This window comes from Exophiala spinifera (genome assembly GCF_000836115.1).
Source record: "Exophiala spinifera strain CBS 89968 unplaced genomic scaffold supercont1.1, whole genome shotgun sequence".
Classification (NCBI taxonomy): domain Eukaryota; kingdom Fungi; phylum Ascomycota; class Eurotiomycetes; order Chaetothyriales; family Herpotrichiellaceae; genus Exophiala; species Exophiala spinifera.
The window spans coordinates 3,493,562-3,512,025 of NW_015622513.1; the positions used below are offsets into that span (position 1 = coordinate 3,493,562).

General features: G+C 53.5%; 8 protein-coding genes across 8 annotated transcripts; 4 read left to right on the forward strand and 4 right to left on the reverse strand.

The window, feature by feature from the left end:
- Nucleotides 1-534: 534 nt before the first annotated feature.
- Nucleotides 535-1,674, forward strand: PV08_01280 (uncharacterized protein; the record flags this gene model as incomplete). Its single annotated transcript, XM_016375643.1, has 3 exons — nt 535-600; nt 669-1,385; nt 1,435-1,674. 3 exons carry the CDS (start codon nt 535-537, stop codon nt 1,672-1,674), a joined length of 1,023 nt encoding a protein of 340 aa, XP_016240919.1.
- Nucleotides 1,675-2,626: 952 nt separating this feature from the next.
- On the forward strand, nt 2,627-4,698 carry PV08_01281 (uncharacterized protein; the record flags this gene model as incomplete). Its single annotated transcript, XM_016375644.1, has 4 exons — nt 2,627-2,851; nt 2,922-3,647; nt 3,783-4,200; nt 4,379-4,698. 4 exons carry the CDS (start codon nt 2,627-2,629, stop codon nt 4,696-4,698), a joined length of 1,689 nt encoding a protein of 562 aa, XP_016240920.1.
- Nucleotides 4,699-5,248: 550 nt separating this feature from the next.
- On the reverse strand, nt 5,249-7,668 carry PV08_01282 (uncharacterized protein; the record flags this gene model as incomplete). The annotated part of the gene is made up of 2 exons (XM_016375645.1): nt 5,249-7,216; nt 7,267-7,668. 2 exons carry the CDS (start codon nt 7,666-7,668, stop codon nt 5,249-5,251), a joined length of 2,370 nt encoding a protein of 789 aa, XP_016240921.1.
- Nucleotides 7,669-8,618: 950 nt separating this feature from the next.
- On the forward strand, nt 8,619-8,984 carry PV08_01283 (uncharacterized protein; the record flags this gene model as incomplete). The annotated part of the gene is made up of 1 exon (XM_016375646.1): nt 8,619-8,984. The coding sequence occupies one exon, from the start codon at nt 8,619-8,621 to the stop codon at nt 8,982-8,984; it is 366 nt and encodes a 121-aa protein (XP_016240922.1).
- A 111-nt stretch (nt 8,985-9,095) lies between these two features.
- Nucleotides 9,096-10,427, reverse strand: PV08_01284 (uncharacterized protein; the record flags this gene model as incomplete). The annotated part of the gene is made up of 6 exons (XM_016375647.1): nt 9,096-9,470; nt 9,535-9,606; nt 9,662-9,872; nt 9,924-9,982; nt 10,052-10,126; nt 10,182-10,427. 6 exons carry the CDS (start codon nt 10,425-10,427, stop codon nt 9,096-9,098), a joined length of 1,038 nt encoding a protein of 345 aa, XP_016240923.1.
- An 883-nt stretch (nt 10,428-11,310) lies between these two features.
- On the forward strand, nt 11,311-13,138 carry PV08_01285 (uncharacterized protein; the record flags this gene model as incomplete). The annotated part of the gene is made up of 4 exons (XM_016375648.1): nt 11,311-11,589; nt 11,652-11,893; nt 11,949-12,580; nt 12,687-13,138. The coding sequence occupies 4 exons, from the start codon at nt 11,311-11,313 to the stop codon at nt 13,136-13,138; spliced, it is 1,605 nt and encodes a 534-aa protein (XP_016240924.1).
- A 681-nt stretch (nt 13,139-13,819) lies between these two features.
- Nucleotides 13,820-15,849, reverse strand: PV08_01286 (uncharacterized protein; the record flags this gene model as incomplete). The annotated part of the gene is made up of 3 exons (XM_016375649.1): nt 13,820-14,369; nt 14,551-14,813; nt 14,935-15,849. 3 exons carry the CDS (start codon nt 15,847-15,849, stop codon nt 13,820-13,822), a joined length of 1,728 nt encoding a protein of 575 aa, XP_016240925.1.
- An 888-nt stretch (nt 15,850-16,737) lies between these two features.
- Nucleotides 16,738-18,172, reverse strand: PV08_01287 (uncharacterized protein; the record flags this gene model as incomplete). The annotated part of the gene is made up of 2 exons (XM_016375650.1): nt 16,738-17,928; nt 17,987-18,172. 2 exons carry the CDS (start codon nt 18,170-18,172, stop codon nt 16,738-16,740), a joined length of 1,377 nt encoding a protein of 458 aa, XP_016240926.1.
- Between the last annotated feature and the right edge of the window lie 292 nt (nt 18,173-18,464).

Here is an 18,464-nt window from a genome sequence, read left to right on the forward strand (position 1 = left end):
GCTGGCAGCACCTACTGAGGTTCACCATGTCTCCAACACCTCCAAGTACCTCGTACACAGGTCCTGCGCTATACTTAGGGAGCAGCCTAGCGGGCCCGACAAGGGAGCTTCGTCCCTCTGGGCTTGAGGATCGAGCGTTCGTCTCGCAAGCTCTCCTCTTAGCTGCATTCCCCCGTCCTAGGCGCAGACACGTGCCGGTTGCCTACAAGAGAAATCCTTGAGTAGGCAGTCAATGTGGATTGTCTGGGATCGTCGACCTCCCATCCGTACAAGTATTTCAAGCTTCCCTTGTGGTGCCGATGGCCCCGCTGATGGTGGCTGTCAAGGAAACTCAACACGCTGAAACAAGCCTGATCGACAGATCGAGTGATGCTGCACGGCAAGTTGACAACAACTCTATCAAAGTGACAGGATCCCATAAATCAGCACTCCGTTCCGTTCGCTCCAGATTCATCGTCCTTCGACGCCTGAATCCCGGCTGGTTGCTGTCCACCTGCTCGTCCCCGGATGCTGTCTCTAGCCGGCGCGCTTTAGATGAACGAGGGCGACTATCCAGAGTCGGCGGGTGATGGTTTCATCTCCGCCGAGGACGCGTCAGTGGTAAGTTTTCACGTTGGTCGGATATTTCGACAGCAATTGACCGCGCGATTCTTTGATCCTTCTACTAGGGATCACAAGATGATACAGACTCAGCCTTCTCCGACGATGCACAGTCGCGACTGAGCTCGTCGCTTCGGTCGTCGGTGTACAATTACAGATATGAAAACGGTCGCACTTATCATGGGTTCCGGGACGGCGAATATCCAATCCCCAACGACGAGGAGGAACAAGACCGTCTGGACCTGCTTCATCATCTCTTCAAAATGATTCTAGGAGGGAATCTATTCATCACCCAGCTCCCTCCGTCACCTCAACGCATTCTCGACATCGGCACAGGCACTGGAATCTGGGCAGTCGAGTGTGCCGACCTCTTCCCGTCGGCTTCTGTCATCGGCACCGACCTTTCTCCCATTCAGCCCGCATGGGTTCCGCCCAATCTTCAATTTTATGTCGACGACGCCGAGAGCGACTGGGTCTTTGACGATGTCGGAGAGTTTGACTTCATCCACGCTCGCGCCTTGTGCGGAGGCATCGCAGACTGGCCGAAGCTCTATGCTCAGGCGTACCGCAACTTGTCCCCAGGGGGATGGCTGGAAATTCAGGACCACGAATGCTGGCTGAACAGCGATGACGGTGGCATGGCCAGAGCCCCCGCGTGTACCCAATGGATCCATGAAGTAGACAGGGCCAGCACCATGTTCGGCAAAAAGCTCAACATTGCTCATCAGCACCGCCAATGGATGATTGATGCTGGATTCCAAGATGTCCGGGAAGTTGTCCACAAGGTCCCGTATTACCGCCTCTTCAAGAAGTCTCGCCACTGACAGGTTACAGATCCCCATTGGACCTTGGCCAAAGGATCCCAAGCTGAAAGAGCTGGGAAAACTTATGCGAGTGCAGATGACTCAATCAGTACCATCTTTCATGCTGGCATATTTCGTCCGGATACTGGGCTACAGCAGGGAATACACCGAGGTCGTGATGGCGCAGGTCAAACGTGAATTTCGGGATCCCACGTTACACTTATACTTGAGATGGCATTTTGTGTCAGGCAAGAAGCCTGAAGCAGGTTAGATGAGATCTTGTACCTGAGCGGCCATTCTACTATACGCTAACAGCATTCTGCGTTGACAACGCTGCTGGCAGATCCTGTGCCAGTTTCTTGGGTAAGGAGTTGAACAGTTCATGCTCGGGGGGAGGGAAGCACATAGCGAGCGAGAAAATCCTTGGCCAATGAGCCTCCTTCCTGAGGGTATACTTATTCTCAGCAAAGCAAAGCAACCGGAGTCGCTTCACAACTCGTTTAGGGTCTAGGAACTCGAGGGGTTGCTCTGAGCTCTACGCTTTCGCCCTTCTCCCAGGTGACGAGTGATTGGCCTAGGTCTGATTCCCAGTCTGCTCTCGCATTGTGCATCACAATCGGCAAGACCAACAGGGCGGCCTTCCTTCTGTAATGACCTGTAGAGGAATGTTTTGTGAAGGAATTGGGTGTAAAGTTGATACCACTAGAAAATAACCCAAGGCGATTTGCCTACACGGACTTTGCGGTCCGCCGTACCAGGTACTTGTCCTATCTCGCACTCCCGTTTCTCATACTCACCTTCACATTGTGGCCAACGACGGGAATAGAGTCACTTTCTTGATGGGTTGTCAGCGTGCATGAATCGTGTAGGTGTCTGCAACTGACTATCCTCAGGTATAATGACTAGGTCACCATTGGAACTCGGTGTCAAGACGACCCGGTGTCTGATCACTTCTCCGAGCTTCGGCGGAATAAACATGATGATGGACTTCAGTTTCGGGCCTGAGTCGACACAGTGGAGGAGCTCACAATGAGAAGCACAGCACGCGGTACTTTTAGTTTCGGACCTAGAAAGATCTAGGATGGAGCGTTGGGATTTATCTCCTCCGAGAAGCCGCAACATGAAGCTCATATAAGAGCAAGCCGCCAGGCTCACACCCGCTCGATTCAGACCCTCTCAGTACATAAAGCCTTCAACGCGGCAGAACATTCCTGGAGCCGAAAATGACGAGCTCTCATCCCAAAGCCGAGGAACCACAAGTCGACTATGAGCCTACCCAAAGTTCCAACCTCTCAGAGACACAGAAGCCTGAAGACCAAGGCACGCCTCCCGAGTCCTCGAAACCTCTCGACAAACCTGAGGCTGCGGACCAATACTACCATGGCAAGAGACTCGCCATTGTGGTCGCGTCTTTGATGCTGGGCACTTTCCTCATAGCTCTGGACAACGTCAGTACATACCCTCCAAAACTCCCACAGCAGCAATCGATCTGGACTAACAGCCCTTTCTTGATCGTAGACGATCATTGCCACGGCGATTCCAAGAATTACAGATGAATTTCACGGTCTTGACAACGTGTCGTGGTACAGCTCTGCATATTTTATGACTTTTGGCACGTTCCAATCCACATGGGGCAAGCTCTTCAAGTACTTCAACCTCAAGATCTACTTCCTCGCCTCCATCGTCGTCTTCGAGCTGGGCAGCCTGATTTGCGCCGTCGCACAGGGCCCCACGACCTTGATCGTCGGCCGGGCCCTTGCTGGCCTCGGCGGCGCCGGCGTCGGCACAGGCGCATTCACCATCATCGGGTTCATCGTAGAGCCCAAGTCTCGCCCGGCGGTGATTGGATTCAACGGGGCCACCTACGGCATCGCAGGCGTCCTTGGTCCTCTCCTCGGCGGCGTCTTCACCGACAAAGTCAGCTGGCGATGGTGCTTCTACATCAACTTGCCCATTGGCGGTGTGGCCCTGGCCATGTTGTTCTTCTTCTTCAACACCCCGGCCGACGCGAAGCCAACTCCAGCCACTCCCAGGGAGAAGTTGCTTCAACTGGACCTCATCGGTGCTATGCTCGTCATGGGCCTCATCGTCTCGTACGTCCTCGCGCTGCAGCGCGGCGGACAGACCGAGTCTTGGGGGAGCAGCGTTGTTGTCGGCTTGCTCGTCGGATTCGTCGTCATAACTGCCGCGTATATACTGTGGGAAATGTTCCAGGGTGAACGAGCCATGCTGATTCCAAGATTGGTGCGTAATGCGGACACACGTTCCCCCTTCTCACTCTCTGTCTCTATCACCATAGGGTCAGAATTGTATACTCTGGAGCTAGGCAGGCAAGAAACGACGGATGGTCCCGGTCCCCACTGACTCGTGTGTGCACAGTTCAAACAACGCGTTGTCTGGGTCGGGTGCATCTTCCAGTTCTTCTTCGCCGGCTCGTACTTTATCGTCCTCTACTATTTGCCCATCTATTTTCAGAGCGTGTTCGACGCCAGCCCCATCGGGTCTGGAGTGCGCAACCTCCCCCTTGTCATCACGCTTACCGTTGGAGCTATTGCCCAGGGCGTGGTCTTGTCCAAGGTCGGATATCCCGCTCCGTTCCTTATCGGCGGATCTGCACTGGGCATGGTGTCGTGCGGCCTTTTGTACACGCTCGACATCCACACGTCCACGGGCAAATGGATCGGATACCAGATCTTGAGCGGTATCTTCATCGGCTTCACGTTTCAAACCGCCATCGTTGTGGTTCAGGTTCATTCGAAACCGGAGGACATGGCCACTGCTACGGCAATGATTTTCTGTAAGTACTGCAATAACCAGTGTTTATGCTCTCCTCCTCATCCTTTCCTCCCTGAAAGCACATACTTCCATGATTGGTGTGGCTGGTTGCTCCGAGTGAGTGGGTGAATGGATGAATGGGTGAGGGAGTAAGAGCAGATCAAGAACAAACCCCCCCGGCTAATCATGACAATGTAAAGTCTTCCAAATGATCGGCGGCTCATTCACCCTCTCGGCGGCGCAATCGGCCTTCAACAACAAGCTGATATCGACACTTCGATCCACCGCGCCAGGGGTCGACCCCGGCTTGGTCCTCGTCACGGGAGCCACCGAGATCCGCCGAGTCTTCACTCCTGCCCAAGTCCCCGGGATCGTGGCCGCGTATATGCAGGGGCTCAAGTCGGTCTTTGCCATCGGAACCGGCACTTTCGGAGCCGCCTTCTTGGCGTCGATGTGTGCGCCTTGGACGAGGCTTCACCCGGACGACCTGGAGAATATAGAGGGAGGTGCAGCCGCCTGAGTCCCGAGTCCTGGGTGCCGAGAACCACTAGGCCGGTCGGTGAGCAGGGGTGAGTGGTACGATCATGTCATTTCATACGCTGCGAGGGTATGAAATCCGCGTAGCTGTTCTTTGGTCGTGTTTTGTTGTTCGATTTCCTCAGGACGGCGGCGGCACCATATTATATTTTGGATGCCTATGCTCTTCCTCGGTGGACTGAGATATTGTTCAGTTGGGCACTTGGTTGAAAAAAGGACCATGATGCATAATTACATGTGTATAGATTGATAGATTGATAGATTGATAGAAATTCGTCCCTACTCCGCACCGCACAGACAAGCAAGCAAGCCGCAAGCACGCATTGCTATTTATTGCACTTTTATTGATGCTTCTGCCGTAACGACCGGGAAACTCCTCGGAGGATTCGAAGTTTTCCTTGGAAAGGGAGAAAGAGACCGACTTGTCGCTTAGCGACCAAGCTACGTTCGCGTACATGTATGTATGTATGTATGTATGTATGTATGTATGTATGTATGTATGGATATCACATCGCTCACGCTCGCCAATACCATCACCCTGTATAGGCATTCATTGATCGGGTCCAGTCGCTGCTTGCATCTCCATTCGCAGCCTGCGGGTCCATCTGCATCATGATCAGACTGTCGAAAAACACTCCGTCCATGCCAGGAATTGCCCACTCGTTCGCACCCGGCGTGACGCTGGCAGGGTATATGTTGGTGTTCTGCATCATAAAGTCATCAGACGGGAGGGCACTGGCATTAGTCATCTGCAGGTTGTCCGCGTCCGTGAGTGCATGTGGTGGTTGGTCGTTCTCGGAAGGTGGTGAGACATAGCCATGCTGCCGCCCAACTCCCATCTGCAGCGCAGCCGTGGGAAGCTCGCGCTCATGATCGTCCGCGATCGTGCCCTCGACGACTCGTATTGTCCCGATGCCGCCGAGCTTGATGCCTTGGCCCGGATGATCAGGCGATGGAGCGTCGTCGGGCCCTTCCTCAAGGAACTCGATCCCACGTTTTGACACCTTGAACGTGCCACAGTATGGGCCCGTCATCAAAAAAATGCCATTGCTATCTCTCCCGTCGTCACGGCCGTTTCCGGCTCCTTTGGCCTCGTCTGTGCGTTCTTCATGCCACTCGGCGGCATCCGCCTCGATGCGCAGCAGCCGCCGCAGCACGTCCACACACTTGGCAGTTAGCATGTCGTCGTTCGGCTTGGAGATGACCTCGACCTCCTCGAGAACCTTTTCGACTACCGCCCTGTCCCCCAATCGCTGGTGCGAGAGGGCGTTGCCGTTCTTTGCCACGCGATGCCCGTCAATGTGTGCCAACACCAGAGTTATGCCGGCCACGACGGCGAGGAAGTCGGCTAGGCGGCAGCACGCTGAGATGGTGTTCAAGGTGCGAAAGGTGATGAACCGACTCAAGATCTCACGGCTGGCATAGATGCACGATGTTCGGGAGTACTCGTTCAGACCAGAACTTGGACACAGGAGATACGGCAAATGCAGCTGATTGAGCAGGGAGAAGTGCGTTACGTGGTCCCTTATTCGCAAGGCTTCCTCGAGAGCGTCTTCTGTGTCGGTTTGCATGCCGCTACATTCTGCCGGCCTCCAGAAATTGGCCGGGATGGTCTCTGCCGTCTTTCGAAGCTCCCTGTCAATTTCCAGAGTCTGGGCCATGACCTGCTGCGAGGGACGGAGTTGGTTTCGTTCAAAGATCTTCACGGACACAACGGCGTGGAAGGATTCTAGACCCTCCCTTGGCTTTTCGTTTGCGGGTGCGGCGTGCACTTCGGGGTTACTAGTAATGTCGGTGTTGCCGGGGGGGAGGCCAAGCATCAGAGAGACGAAGCGGTCGACGTAGAGAACATGTGTCCATAAACTTGCCCTGTTGGTCTTCGTTTCAGGATCGAGTCTTCTCGGCGCGGGTCCGTTGACCCTGTCAAGAGCGAGAAGTTGAGCCACCATCAGAGCCCTTCTGTGCGCGAGCCATGCTCGTCGGATATTCCCACAGTTGGAATGATGTTGCCCTTCAAGTAGGATGCATTCCAGGCTCTCTAGCGAACTTGAAAACTCATCATTCGTCGTCACAAGGCTGATGGCGGCATCTGCAAGTTTCAACATGACGCTGTGATGGTGTTCGAGTACGCCGGGGGCCTGTTGATGCCGCGGGAAACCCATCAGTAGAGCTGCGACCATGAGCATGTGCTTAGCCAAAAGAACTGGGTGAGTCTGAGGTCCTAGTTCCTTCGCCGCGCCCGCAATTTCTCCTGTACTTCTGTGGAAGAACCCAGACTTGATGCGAGGACAGATTTGCGAAAAACCAGGGTTGGCTTTCATTAGAGTATTGATCTCGTTTTGAGAGGGAAAGGATGCAAAGAGGGCTTGTGAGATCTTGTCCTGGCCACTTGCCTTGGAAACCGACGTCCACGATATCGGAGATGCTTGAAACTCGGGCGTGCAATCTGACGGAGCAGTGAGGAAGGCATTCCAATCTCTCGAACCTTGAAGAATGCCCCCCTAGGCCGGAGTCAGTATTGAAGAACGGGATAATGGATTCTTGAACACACCGCTGGAGATTCACGCGAGCTAACTGACGGCGCAGGCGGCGGACGACTGGCTGCTCTGGAGGAATTCATTCGCCCATGGCTCTCCTGGGTCTGTACTGACTGGCGCCTCGGTCGATCCTCTGTCGTCCTGTGGTCGATATTCTTGACCAACTTATTCAGGAGTGCCTCGACTCGTTCCATGCTGCCAGCGCCATCGTCCACTGGACACTCCTCTTCGGGAACATCCTGACCGATGCATCTTGTACCGCGCCGTTGGCAGGTGATACAAGTCGAGTCTGTTGAGGACGCAAATGTGCATCGAACCTTTCTCCGCTTGCACTCCCAGCAGCTGTGCGTCCCTTTCCTGAGCCTTTTGCGTTTGGATTCGACTTCGCCTCGCTCACACTGTTGATCCGCGTTCATGCTTTCCGATCAAAGTGAGGATGGGACGCCACCATCAGCTCACTCCGGCGACGGTGGTGTGTCTTCATCCAGCGGCAGGACCGTCTTGGAGACGCCGATCAACCGCTATCGTTCTTCCGCCGACTCGGCGGTTGAAACCTGCCGTCGACCCACTATACGCAGCCACCCGCTCTCTCGGCGGAATCGAGCGATGAGAGACGTAAGTCAATGATGACAAAGCATGATCGTCGCGAAGAAGTGCTGGATCCAAGCTAGACACAGACAACTCGAATTTGGGAACACGAGACCCCTGACACGGGACTGAAGGGCAGACAGATCTCTGTCTTTCAAATACAGCATCTGACTTTCAATCGGTGACGGCGAGTCTAGACCTCAACCTCGCTGTTCACTCCACGCAGACCCTGCAGCTGCTGTAGAGCTGATCACCATTGGATCTAGTGTCACTGAATGGAAGATCACCGCAGCTCCAAAGGACTCCTTGACTTAGACCTTCCCGGGCTTCAGAACGTGGTCTAGATTGTGCTCCTGCAGAGACCCTATGGCACAGGCATAACGGCTGCAGTCCCTCATCCAGCCTCGAGGGCTATCACAGGCTCGGTCGTGCCTCGCAGCCATGTGACAACTCCGTAAAAGTGCGAGAAGCTCAGCTCCTGCAAAAGGTCCATGTCATCATCTCGTATCCGACCGCCTTCAAGCCGCGTTGACTCACCAAAACCTAACCCTAAGAAGTAAATCCGCAAGTTCAGCTATATGCATCTCAAAAATCTTCAAATGACACTTCGTGCCCTGCTTTATGCCGGAAGCTGAGGTCTTTGGCACGGGTATAGGTATGGGTGGTACGCTAGATGTCCTCGTTGACAATCAAACTTGAAAAGAACCACAACATCCATCAGTTCACTTGACTTGAACCGTAACTTGTGTCACCTATCCCAGTTGTTCTTGCTTCCGACATGGCATCTCTGAAAACGGTGACGGTCGCCCTGGCTCGCACAGAGAAATCACCAGTCACCTCTACCCCCGAGAAGATCACCTGCGTATTCAACTACATCTGGGAAGATGAGCGCGAAGTGGGAAGAGCTTACCTTTCCACCATCAACGGGTACACCTTCGGTGCTGCCCTCGACGACGGGTCCGGCACGAAGTCCTTTGCAGGGGCTCCCGTCTGGGCAACCAATCAATTGATGGGCGGCATCAGTTTCGAGGTCTCCAGGTTCGTCTTGAAGGTGGGAGCGACTGACAAGGACAACAAAGCGGCGGTCTGGGTGAAGCAGGACGACAAGGAAAAGTTGCTGTACAAGACCTTCAACTATGCATGAATGGCCGAATAAGGAGGGAGGGTTGATCATCTTGTTGAAAGCTATCTAGCCCAAGCACATCCATCGTGCCGATCAAGCAACAAGGTATGCTTGCTGGATTCCGCACAGGGTCTAGTTACTGAAATAAAGCTTCACTGTTTTATCCTGGGCCTGTTCCTCCTTTCCTTTCTTGAGGCGTTCGCTCAAGGTTTCGCTTGAAGGATCAAAGAATGGCACCTCGCCGAAGATGGCTGTGCGCTTGCCTTCCCTGAGCGACGTGTCATAACCTCCAGGCAGAGCCCTGTGAGCAACGACTCGGTTGTCCCAGAATGCCACACTGCCTGCCTCCCATTTCCACCTGACAGTGAGGTCGTCGGCAGCATGAAGATGCTCGCGCAGGAAGTTGAGCGTATGGATGCCCTCTTGACCCTTGAGCTCGGCAATATGGATAACAAACAGCGGGTTATAAAAGAGGGACTTTAATTTGGTTACTGGATGCGTGCGAACCTGTTCACGGTATCAGCCAATGATGTTCACCAGTGCCATTTACTGGAGTGGAGTGGTCCCTTACCAAGGGGTGCTCATGTCTGTGCGGCGCACGGAATGGCTGATAGCCAGCGTTGACCGATGCCAGGAATGTGACCTATCGTTGGGATATCAGCCTCTTCTTCCATTCTGGCGGAAGACACATGTCATACCTCGGAGCTGTGGACGCCATGAAGGCCCTCAAACAGCTTCTGAAACGGCGCGCTCAGTTTATCAAACAATGCCGTCTGGCTGGTGAAGATGGTGTCGCCACCAAACTCGGGGGTTTTGACCATTCGTAACATGGTGTATGCTGGAGGGTTGGCTTCATGAGAATGGTCTGAATGGTATTCACCCGAAAAATCGCCATACGCTCGGATGTCGCTGTCAACAATCAGTCTTGCTGTCTGGCAAGAGGCGTCTGCAGGTACTTACTTATCGCGGCCGAGGATGGTAACGTGACGGGGATCCTGCTGATTGGGATCTCGGTCTTGCTATAGATCGCGAGTATCAGCATCCACCGAACCAAGCGTCAGAGGCCACTCTCCGGGGTGTCTACTTACGATGCCATAGTGCCTAGTCAGCTCGTGCTGTTGCTCCAGCGTAATGTCCTGGTCTCGGAAGAACACTACGCCTCTCTGCGCCATTGTCAGCACTGGAGCGCTTCAGCCATGACATGGAATCATCATCAACCTCGGCCACCAACAGGGCAAGTTCATCCTTTTGTGCTTCGTTGAGTTGACTGAGTTGCACTCCAACCAACTCCGTCCCGATATAGGGGGTGAGATGTCGAACTTGCTTGACTGCAGCGAACAGGCTTTTCTTCTCAGGGTCTGCGAAAAAGGCGCGATCTTTGGGAGGCTCAAAGACTTCAACTTGAGGATTAGGTGCACGATAAGCGAGCACCTGCTCGGTGATTCCGGTACGTGTGGCGCTCATGGTAGTTGCTGTTTTGGTCGCTTAGCCTTGGAGGTGCCTGCAGGAGGTGATAAGGAGAATGCAAAGAAGACCCCAGCGAATAAGTACTTCTTGCGGAAAACAGCCCGAGATGCGCATTTGTCAGGTCTTCATATCCTCTCCCCGGCCGCCCTCGTATGGAGAGGAGCGTATCTGGAGGCATCCATCGAGGGCACATACCTGCATAGCGGATATCTGCGGGAGACGACCATTCGCCATACCTGACAAGGATGAGCAATGGGCCGAGTTGTTTTGCGAAGGCTCATTAGGCGAAAGAGATGCTTCGCAATCGTTATCACGGTTGACGTGCTATCTCACGGTTTATAAGACTGCATGGTTGATCCCCGGGCCCACCTTCGACTCCATGCTATTGGGTCCTGGGCACGGCGAAGACTACAAGGGCCGATGATCGTTGAACCTCCGTCGGAACTCATACGTTCAATAACGGTCCCCGTGTCTCTCTAACCAGGGAAAAGTATCCCATGCGCTTGTGGCGTTGAGCTACTACTATCGCGGCCACGGAGAAGCCAATGATTTCTTAATCATATGCGATGGACATGTCTGGCTTCACCCGCCATGGATTGGCGGCTGCAACTTTACGTGAGCAATGCGACGAAACATGCCAGCCTAGCCCCCATGCCATCGTGCTTGGAGGTATCGAGAGCCTCCAGTCTTGGTCTCTGTCGCAATCTTGCTCGGCAAGGCGTGATTGCACCTAGAAACAAAGCTATGTTACAATATCAAGATCCTTATCATGCGTCTTCTACGGTCTGGTATAAGAGGATTGGCACAGCAGCCTGGACGGGAGGCGACGACTTTTCGACGTACATTTGTCCGATCATCTTGCTTTGTCGTCCATCGGAACATGTCTTCCATACCAGTGCCTCCACCGCGTCCCTCGCATGAGGCGGTCCTTGGGGCTGGCGAGGTCAAGGCCTCCGGTGTTGACGAGAACGACCTCAACTCGTCGGGGAATGAGGAAGACAGCATCGATCTACACAAAGAAATATACGATACCAGCGCCATAGACCCCGTTTTGGCAAAGAAAATGGCGTTGACAAACAATGCGATTGACGAGATTGGCATGACCCCATGGCAATGGAAGCTGTTCTGTTTGAATGGGTTTGGCTACACCGTAGACTCGGTGAGCTCCTTTTCTGTCTCAATCTGGCGAATACTACTAACGCCTTCTCCCGTTTGTTTTAGCTGTTGATTGTGTGCCAATCTATTGCACAACCAGCCGTGGCACAAGAATTTGGCAATCCCAGCAAGCACATTGCTGGCGTGTCTCTGGCGTCTCAAGTCGGGCTCCTAGTCGGTGCTGCCGTTTGGGGGTTCAGCGCCGACATCATCGGTCGACGCATAGCGTTCAACAGCAGTCTATTCATCTGTGCATTGTTTGTGCTTATTGCGGGTGCCATGCCTAGTTACATCTCCTTCTCTGCCATGTAGGTTGGAAACTCTGCCATGATGTCGGGCGCCTCTTCTCTAACCTTGTGACAGGGTAGCCATCTACTCGGCAGGCGCTGGAGGCAACTACATCCTCGATGCGACCAACTTGATTGAGTTCCTCCCCGCAAGTCACTATTGGCTCGTGACATTCATGGCCGTCTGGTGGGCTATAGGTTACATGATCACCGGCTTTCTCGCCTGGGGATTCATGAGTAACTACTCTTGCGACCCCGATGCCACGGTGGCCGAATGTACTTGGGGAGACAACTGGGGCTGGCGATATCTCCATTTCACCTGCGGCGCGCTTGTCCTCGTCATCGCCACTCTTCGTGTGCTGGTCATCCGCATGCCACAGACGCCGAAGTGGTTGATCTCACAAAACCGCGACGAGGAGGTCGTGGCCTCCCTCGCAAAAATTGCACAGCAGTATAATCGCCCCTTCTCGCTGACGGTGGAGAGGTTGGAAAGTATCGGCCGCGTGCTGCACACCGAGAAGAGCGTCTTCTCTGCCTTGCGACTTCGACAGCATTTCTCCCAGCTGTTCAAAACCAAGCGTCTGGCGTATTCGACAATCATGATCATCGCCAACTGGACTGTCATCGGGACCGTGTCACCGCTGTTTAGCATTTTCTTACCGTACTATCTGAAAACCCGAGGGGCAGATACCGGATCAAACAGTAACTGTGAGTCGTCGCCCGAGCAATCCCTTGTTTTTCCATCGAGTGTTGTTTGGAACTGTCCAGAGCATTGACCCCCGCTGACCGTGTATGCTTTTTCTGAATTCGACAGACACCGTCTGGCGCAATTACGCACTCAACCAGGTTTCCGGCCTCTTTGGACCCATCATCGCCGCGGTGCTCGTGGAGACTCGCTACTTCGGTCGACGGGGCACACTGGCCGTTGGCGCCGCCATCACGACGGCTCTGCAGTTCGGGTATACACAGATCAAAACGCCCGCGCAGAACGTAGGTGTGTCTTGTGCGATTTCGGCCGCCAGCAACATCTACTACGGGACGATATACGCCTACACGCCTGAGATTCTCCCCGCCGCACACAGGGCGACAGGGTACGCTATCTGCGTGGTTCTGAACAGGGTAGGTGGCATCGTGGGTGTCTTGGTCGGAAGCTATGCGAACGTCGAAACTACGGCGCCGTTGTTCATTTGCGGCTCGTTGTTCGGTCTGTTGATCATCTTGAGTCTCTTGTTGCCTTTTGAGACGCTGGGCCGGAGAACCGTGTGAAAGTACGAGCCATGTACCTGCGACAGTGCACCCTCCCTGACTGCCTGATGTGTATACATATCTTGCATCATGACAAGGTGAGGATAGCAAACGGTATGATCGTAAGTAGACTGGTAGTGAATAATATTGGCTGGACATCACTCTATTTTGACTTTTATCGCCACCTCGTACCAATTCAGACAGGTATTCATGAACTATGAGCTACGGACTGTGTACAAGGTACAAGTAAAGTGTCCAGGTCCCAGCCATAACAACGTTATACGTACAGACATCGCACGTCGTATAATTGGTGTTCGAAATGCCTTGGAAAAAACAGGCCAAAGCCAGTGTGAAGTGTTGGGGTGATTGAGATATACTTTGTACTAGTGGGTTGGTATTTACCGTGTCAAGGGTTCAGACACCCAAAAGCCTCCAACGAAGGTGGCAGGTAGGTATGTAGATAGACAGATCTACGGCATGCCTCGATATCATACGCACAAGGCCCCCCCATACGAGTCTCAGACAGACAACCAGTCACGTGTATGATGTACTCGATTCAGCAAATGAACTTAGGGAGTGGGTTCTTTCATAGATTGATGACCGGACCATGTACTGCAGGGAGTTTAAGTTCATAGATGGGTGACCGAGCTATGTACTGCAGGGGGTTAAGTTTGTAAATTAGACAGACAGGTATCCAACAAATTAAGCCATCTTCTCAACCACATGGGCATCTTTACGTGATCCACTCGACCCATCCTCCTCCTTGGTAGCCGAGCGTGTACTCGCATCGGATTCGCCGCTCTCGAATCCGACCGTCACTTCTTCGGTCGGGTCGAACGCACCGGCCTCGGCCACCTGCGCCTCGAACGGCATGCCCCGAACCTCCTCGTGACCCGGGACCTTCCAGGCGGCGCAGATGACGTAGTAAGCCAGGCTGCCAACGAGGAAACTCAGCACCCAGCCCAGGGCGTACATGTGCGTGGCGGCGTCGCCGATGTCGTGGCCGAAACTGGCCGCGAACCCGGGCAGGGGCAGCAGGAACCCAACGACGAAGGCGGCGAAGGCGCGCAGGTTGAAGCCGTGGAAGAAGTAGTAGCGGCCGTGCGGCGAGAGGGTGAAGAGGTCCGCGAGGGAGAGGTTGCCCCTGCGGATGAAAAAGTAGTCGACCAGCATTATGCCGACGACGGGGCCCTGGAAGATGGAGTATCCGCCGAGGAAGTTGAGGAAGCCGTTTGCAGTCGCGACGATGCGCCTGTTGTGTAGGGGAGACACGTCAGAATGGGAATATCATTCCTAGGGGAAGCAGGGAGAGGGGAGAGGGGAGCTAGAAAGTAGCGCAAGGAGGGAAGGGGAAAAAAAAAGACAATCAAGCAACGGGATGACGAAGAAATGAAGCAATGAAGCAATGGAAAAAGGGTCTGATGAAAACGTACCAGGGCACAATTGCAAATGCAATCACCAAACATAACAATTGACCGCGGACGATATTGATGTACCTTGGCAACAGGCAGGTGACGTCCGCGGCGAATGGGATAAAGTTACACGCGATCGAGGTGCCGAGGGTGGCAAAGGCGAAACTAGCAGACGCGAAGAAGACTCCTGCGCGTGCTTTGGACGAGTACGATTCGTCGAGAATGCCGTTGAGGAGATCGTATGGGTTCCAGTAAGCTTGACCGTACATGTTCAAAACGGCGGACTGAAGAGTCAAGGTGACCAAACAGTTAGTATTGCTTGGTAAATCCGTGGAAAAGGAGAGAGGGATCACCACAACGGCCATCATTATCAATGGGTCGTGAAAGAGAAACACGAAGACGTACAGTTGAAATGACACCAAATGCAGCACAGAGAGTCTGCCCAATCGGTAGACTGATGAGTTGGCCCCAGAGTTGAGCATTCCTGGTCCTGGAGTATCGCGCCAAATCAGGCACCGTCACCAAAAGGGCAGAGTTCGCTCCCATGACCGAGTTGAACTGTGAGATGATCCCCCACGCCAGTACGGAGGTGGAGGGTTTGGCAACCGAACTCTCGAGACTTCCGGAAGACACTCCACCGTTCTTGCTTGTGGCCCAGATAACGATCCCCAAACCCGCGGCGGGCATGATGACAGACTTCACGCTGAAGAGATGTTGGATCTTGGAGGTGTGGATGAAGAGGAATGGAATCGTGAACAAAAAGGCCAGGAAGAACCCGACCATGACCTGCGTGGTGATGTATTGGTTCGCTGGGATACTGTTGTGGATCTTCGTCCACCCGGGAAAGATACATCTGAGGCAAACCGAGATGAATTGGCCTTCAAAGTAGAGCTGCACACCGCCCCAGATGATACCCAGGATCGACCGTAGGACGACGACAAAGTACTCGCCGTAGATGCCGAAGCTGGACCGGGATATGACGGGATACCCGATGTGGTATCTCGAAGCAGCTCGACCGTTGAGTACGATGACCACCGCAGAGAGCAGGTTGGCAACGAAGACGACGAGCAGAGCGTCACGAATAGTTGCACCCAGGGTGATGAACGAGGCACCGACGGACCATGTCGAAACGTTCCAGGACTCGCTCCACCAGTAGGCGAAGAAGTTCCAAATTGTCCAAGTCTGCCTACTCGGCGGGGAAGGCGCGAGATCTTCGTTGATCAAGATGGACGTCGAGCTCTTGAGTCTCAGGGCCTCGTGGAATGCGGAGGGGGAAGTGAAGGCATGTCTGAAGCGTTGCCATCGCGAAGGACCTTCCATTGTGAGTGCCGTGGAGGTGAGAAAGCGACAGAGAGTCCGAAGTACGGTGGAGGGATGAACTCCTTGTAAGCGAGAGAATTGCAGAACCTAGACGATACTGCTATATGTGTAGGCTCTTTGCACAACTTCGCACCCCACCGTCCGGGAGTGATGATGTCCGTCGGCACTGTGGCTATCATCTTCTCTCAGACGTATCTTCCTCGCTGGCCAGGGTCTGGATGCATCATCTGCTAAGTGCCATGTGAGCGGCCAGAAGGGGCAGTGATAGTAAAACAAAACAGGGTAAGTCAATTGATCTCCAAACCATCTGATTGTCTGCTCGAGCCTTGGCTAGAGTGGGCATGTCCCACGCAACTTTACCATAAAGTGAGTTGGGGCCTGCTGGGCTGGACAGCCTGACGCTATGAAAGGTTGACCTATCGCATAGGCTTCCGTAGCCGAACGCTGGTTGTCGATCGAAGAGGATTAGCTTCAATCGTTTATACACATTTCAGTCCCGCTATATTATCAGTCTTGTGCGGGATGGGTGCTGCGTGGGCATATGTGGACAAAGTCGCCAATATCAAGTATATGTGGCAACGCTTGGCCAGATATGTGCCGTGTCTTTGCGCGTTTGAAGTCTTACCCTTCTTCACGGGTCTCAGGCTCATTGGTGGTGTGAGATGTCTGGTGATAGCCTTCCAATCGTGGTCCGAAGTTCCTCGGACGAGGAGATGAAGTAATGTGAACGTCGCTTCTTCGAAGTCCTCGTAAACATCCCGCATATGTTATCCTCGCGGCTTGTCAATACCTCCACGAGACCCAGTACGTTAGGGCGGATGATAGATTGTGCATCTCCAATGCACCTTGCTCAAACTCTGAGGGCATATCGATCAAAAGTGATTCTGCTCACTTGCTTCTAGACATCTGTCTTGTCAACCAATCGTGCAGAATTTGTTCTGAAGCTCTGGCACGATGGTGTGCCCACCAGTACACGCGCGATGGTAACAGGATCCTCACGGCACGATAGAAGTGGTACAACACGATCAGTGCCCGTAAGTCGCTTTGCTGAACCTTGGAAGCAAATGGTCCGTAGCACTGGACTGGGAAGAGGAGAATATAGCTGGCCAACTTTGGCAGTATCGTCTCGACATGAGAGCTATTGACGTTCTGAGGCTCTCCTTCTGACTGTGAGTGGCCGCCGGGAAGAAATGATAGAAGGAGAGATAAGCCACTAACGGGTCTCTCGTACTCGGCAATCTCACCCTCGCCGTCCTCATGCTCGGACAAAGCAGAAGTGGCTTCCGCAAACTTGTTGCTTGTATCCTTGGCAGGCTCTGTACCAACAATACTGCTAAGATCTAAGAGCTCCGGGCTTATCGGACTGTGTAGGAGGCGGTTTCGGTATTGATTCCTTAGATTGCTGTTTTTCTGCTCGCTCATTGCGGTCAAGAATTCGATGGGGGAATTATGTTGCATGTGCGAGATGCATACAGAGGGTTGAGCAAAAGCGGGTGGCACGCACTTTAAAAAGACCTGCTTCATACTTGAGCAGTATGAGAATAGGCGGTCTGTTAGTGCGTCTCTTCCATGCATGATGCAAACATCTTCCTGAGGCCTCTTGACATCGTCTCCCATCCAGATCTCGTAATGAAGCAAGCGAGACGTGAGGATGAAGGCATCCAGATGCATCGAAGGGAAGGGACGAGCCATTTCATGCCGAAATCTGACCAATGCTCTGGACAAATGATTATTTGCTGCTGTGGCGTACATCGTTCCCCCGGGCTGTAGCGATGCCCGGTGCCGAGCTGCAACGCACAGAATTGCATTCATCACATAATCGAAATGAAAGGACAATCGTATTGCATAGGCCCAGAACTCCGATTCGCCAACGAGGGTGTGCTGCGTGCTTGTTTGGAAATGATGAAATAGTTCCATGTGCAGTAGGTTCACATTGGCGCCCATTGGACTCGGTCCAGTCTCCAGGTTCACGGGCTGAGTCGGCGAGGATGAGGTCAAGACGGCCGAGGCGGCTCGTCTCGATATATGACAGGGTTCTTTCCTACGCGTACAGTTCCCACAGGGTAGTTCTTCATTGCACTATCGTGCGTCACATCAGTAAGTGAGCCTGGGGTACAACTAGGAGTGGGCGAGATACCTTGATTCGCCTTCTTTTGCAGTTATCACATCCTGCTCGGGATTTTCGATGAGCACGTCGTTGTCGGGCTGGGTCGATGTTCAGAGACTTTGGAACTTGGAAAAGACCCTGTGTTGAGCCCGAGTCAGAAGAAAGAACAAACACGTTTGTAAGGTCGTCGACACCGCGGTGGAGTCCCGTCTCCATGGTCCCCATAACGATAGCGGGTTCGACAAGAAGATGGTTCTCGCTTATAGGAGGTATCTCTCGCAAGAAGGACAAGTCCCGTCAAAGGGGACGAACGCGTGGAACAGTCTTTAGATCCCGGCAACCGTACCTGGCCTATAATTCTCTGCCTTATCTCCGTTTTTATGGCCGAGTTATAGATGCTATGTGACCTCAACTGGCTAAGTTAACTAGTGCAGCTCACATGGTGCTCTTTTTGGGGACTAGCGGTTCGAGTACAGCATCGCTCACGAGGCAAAGGGACGGCGAGCTG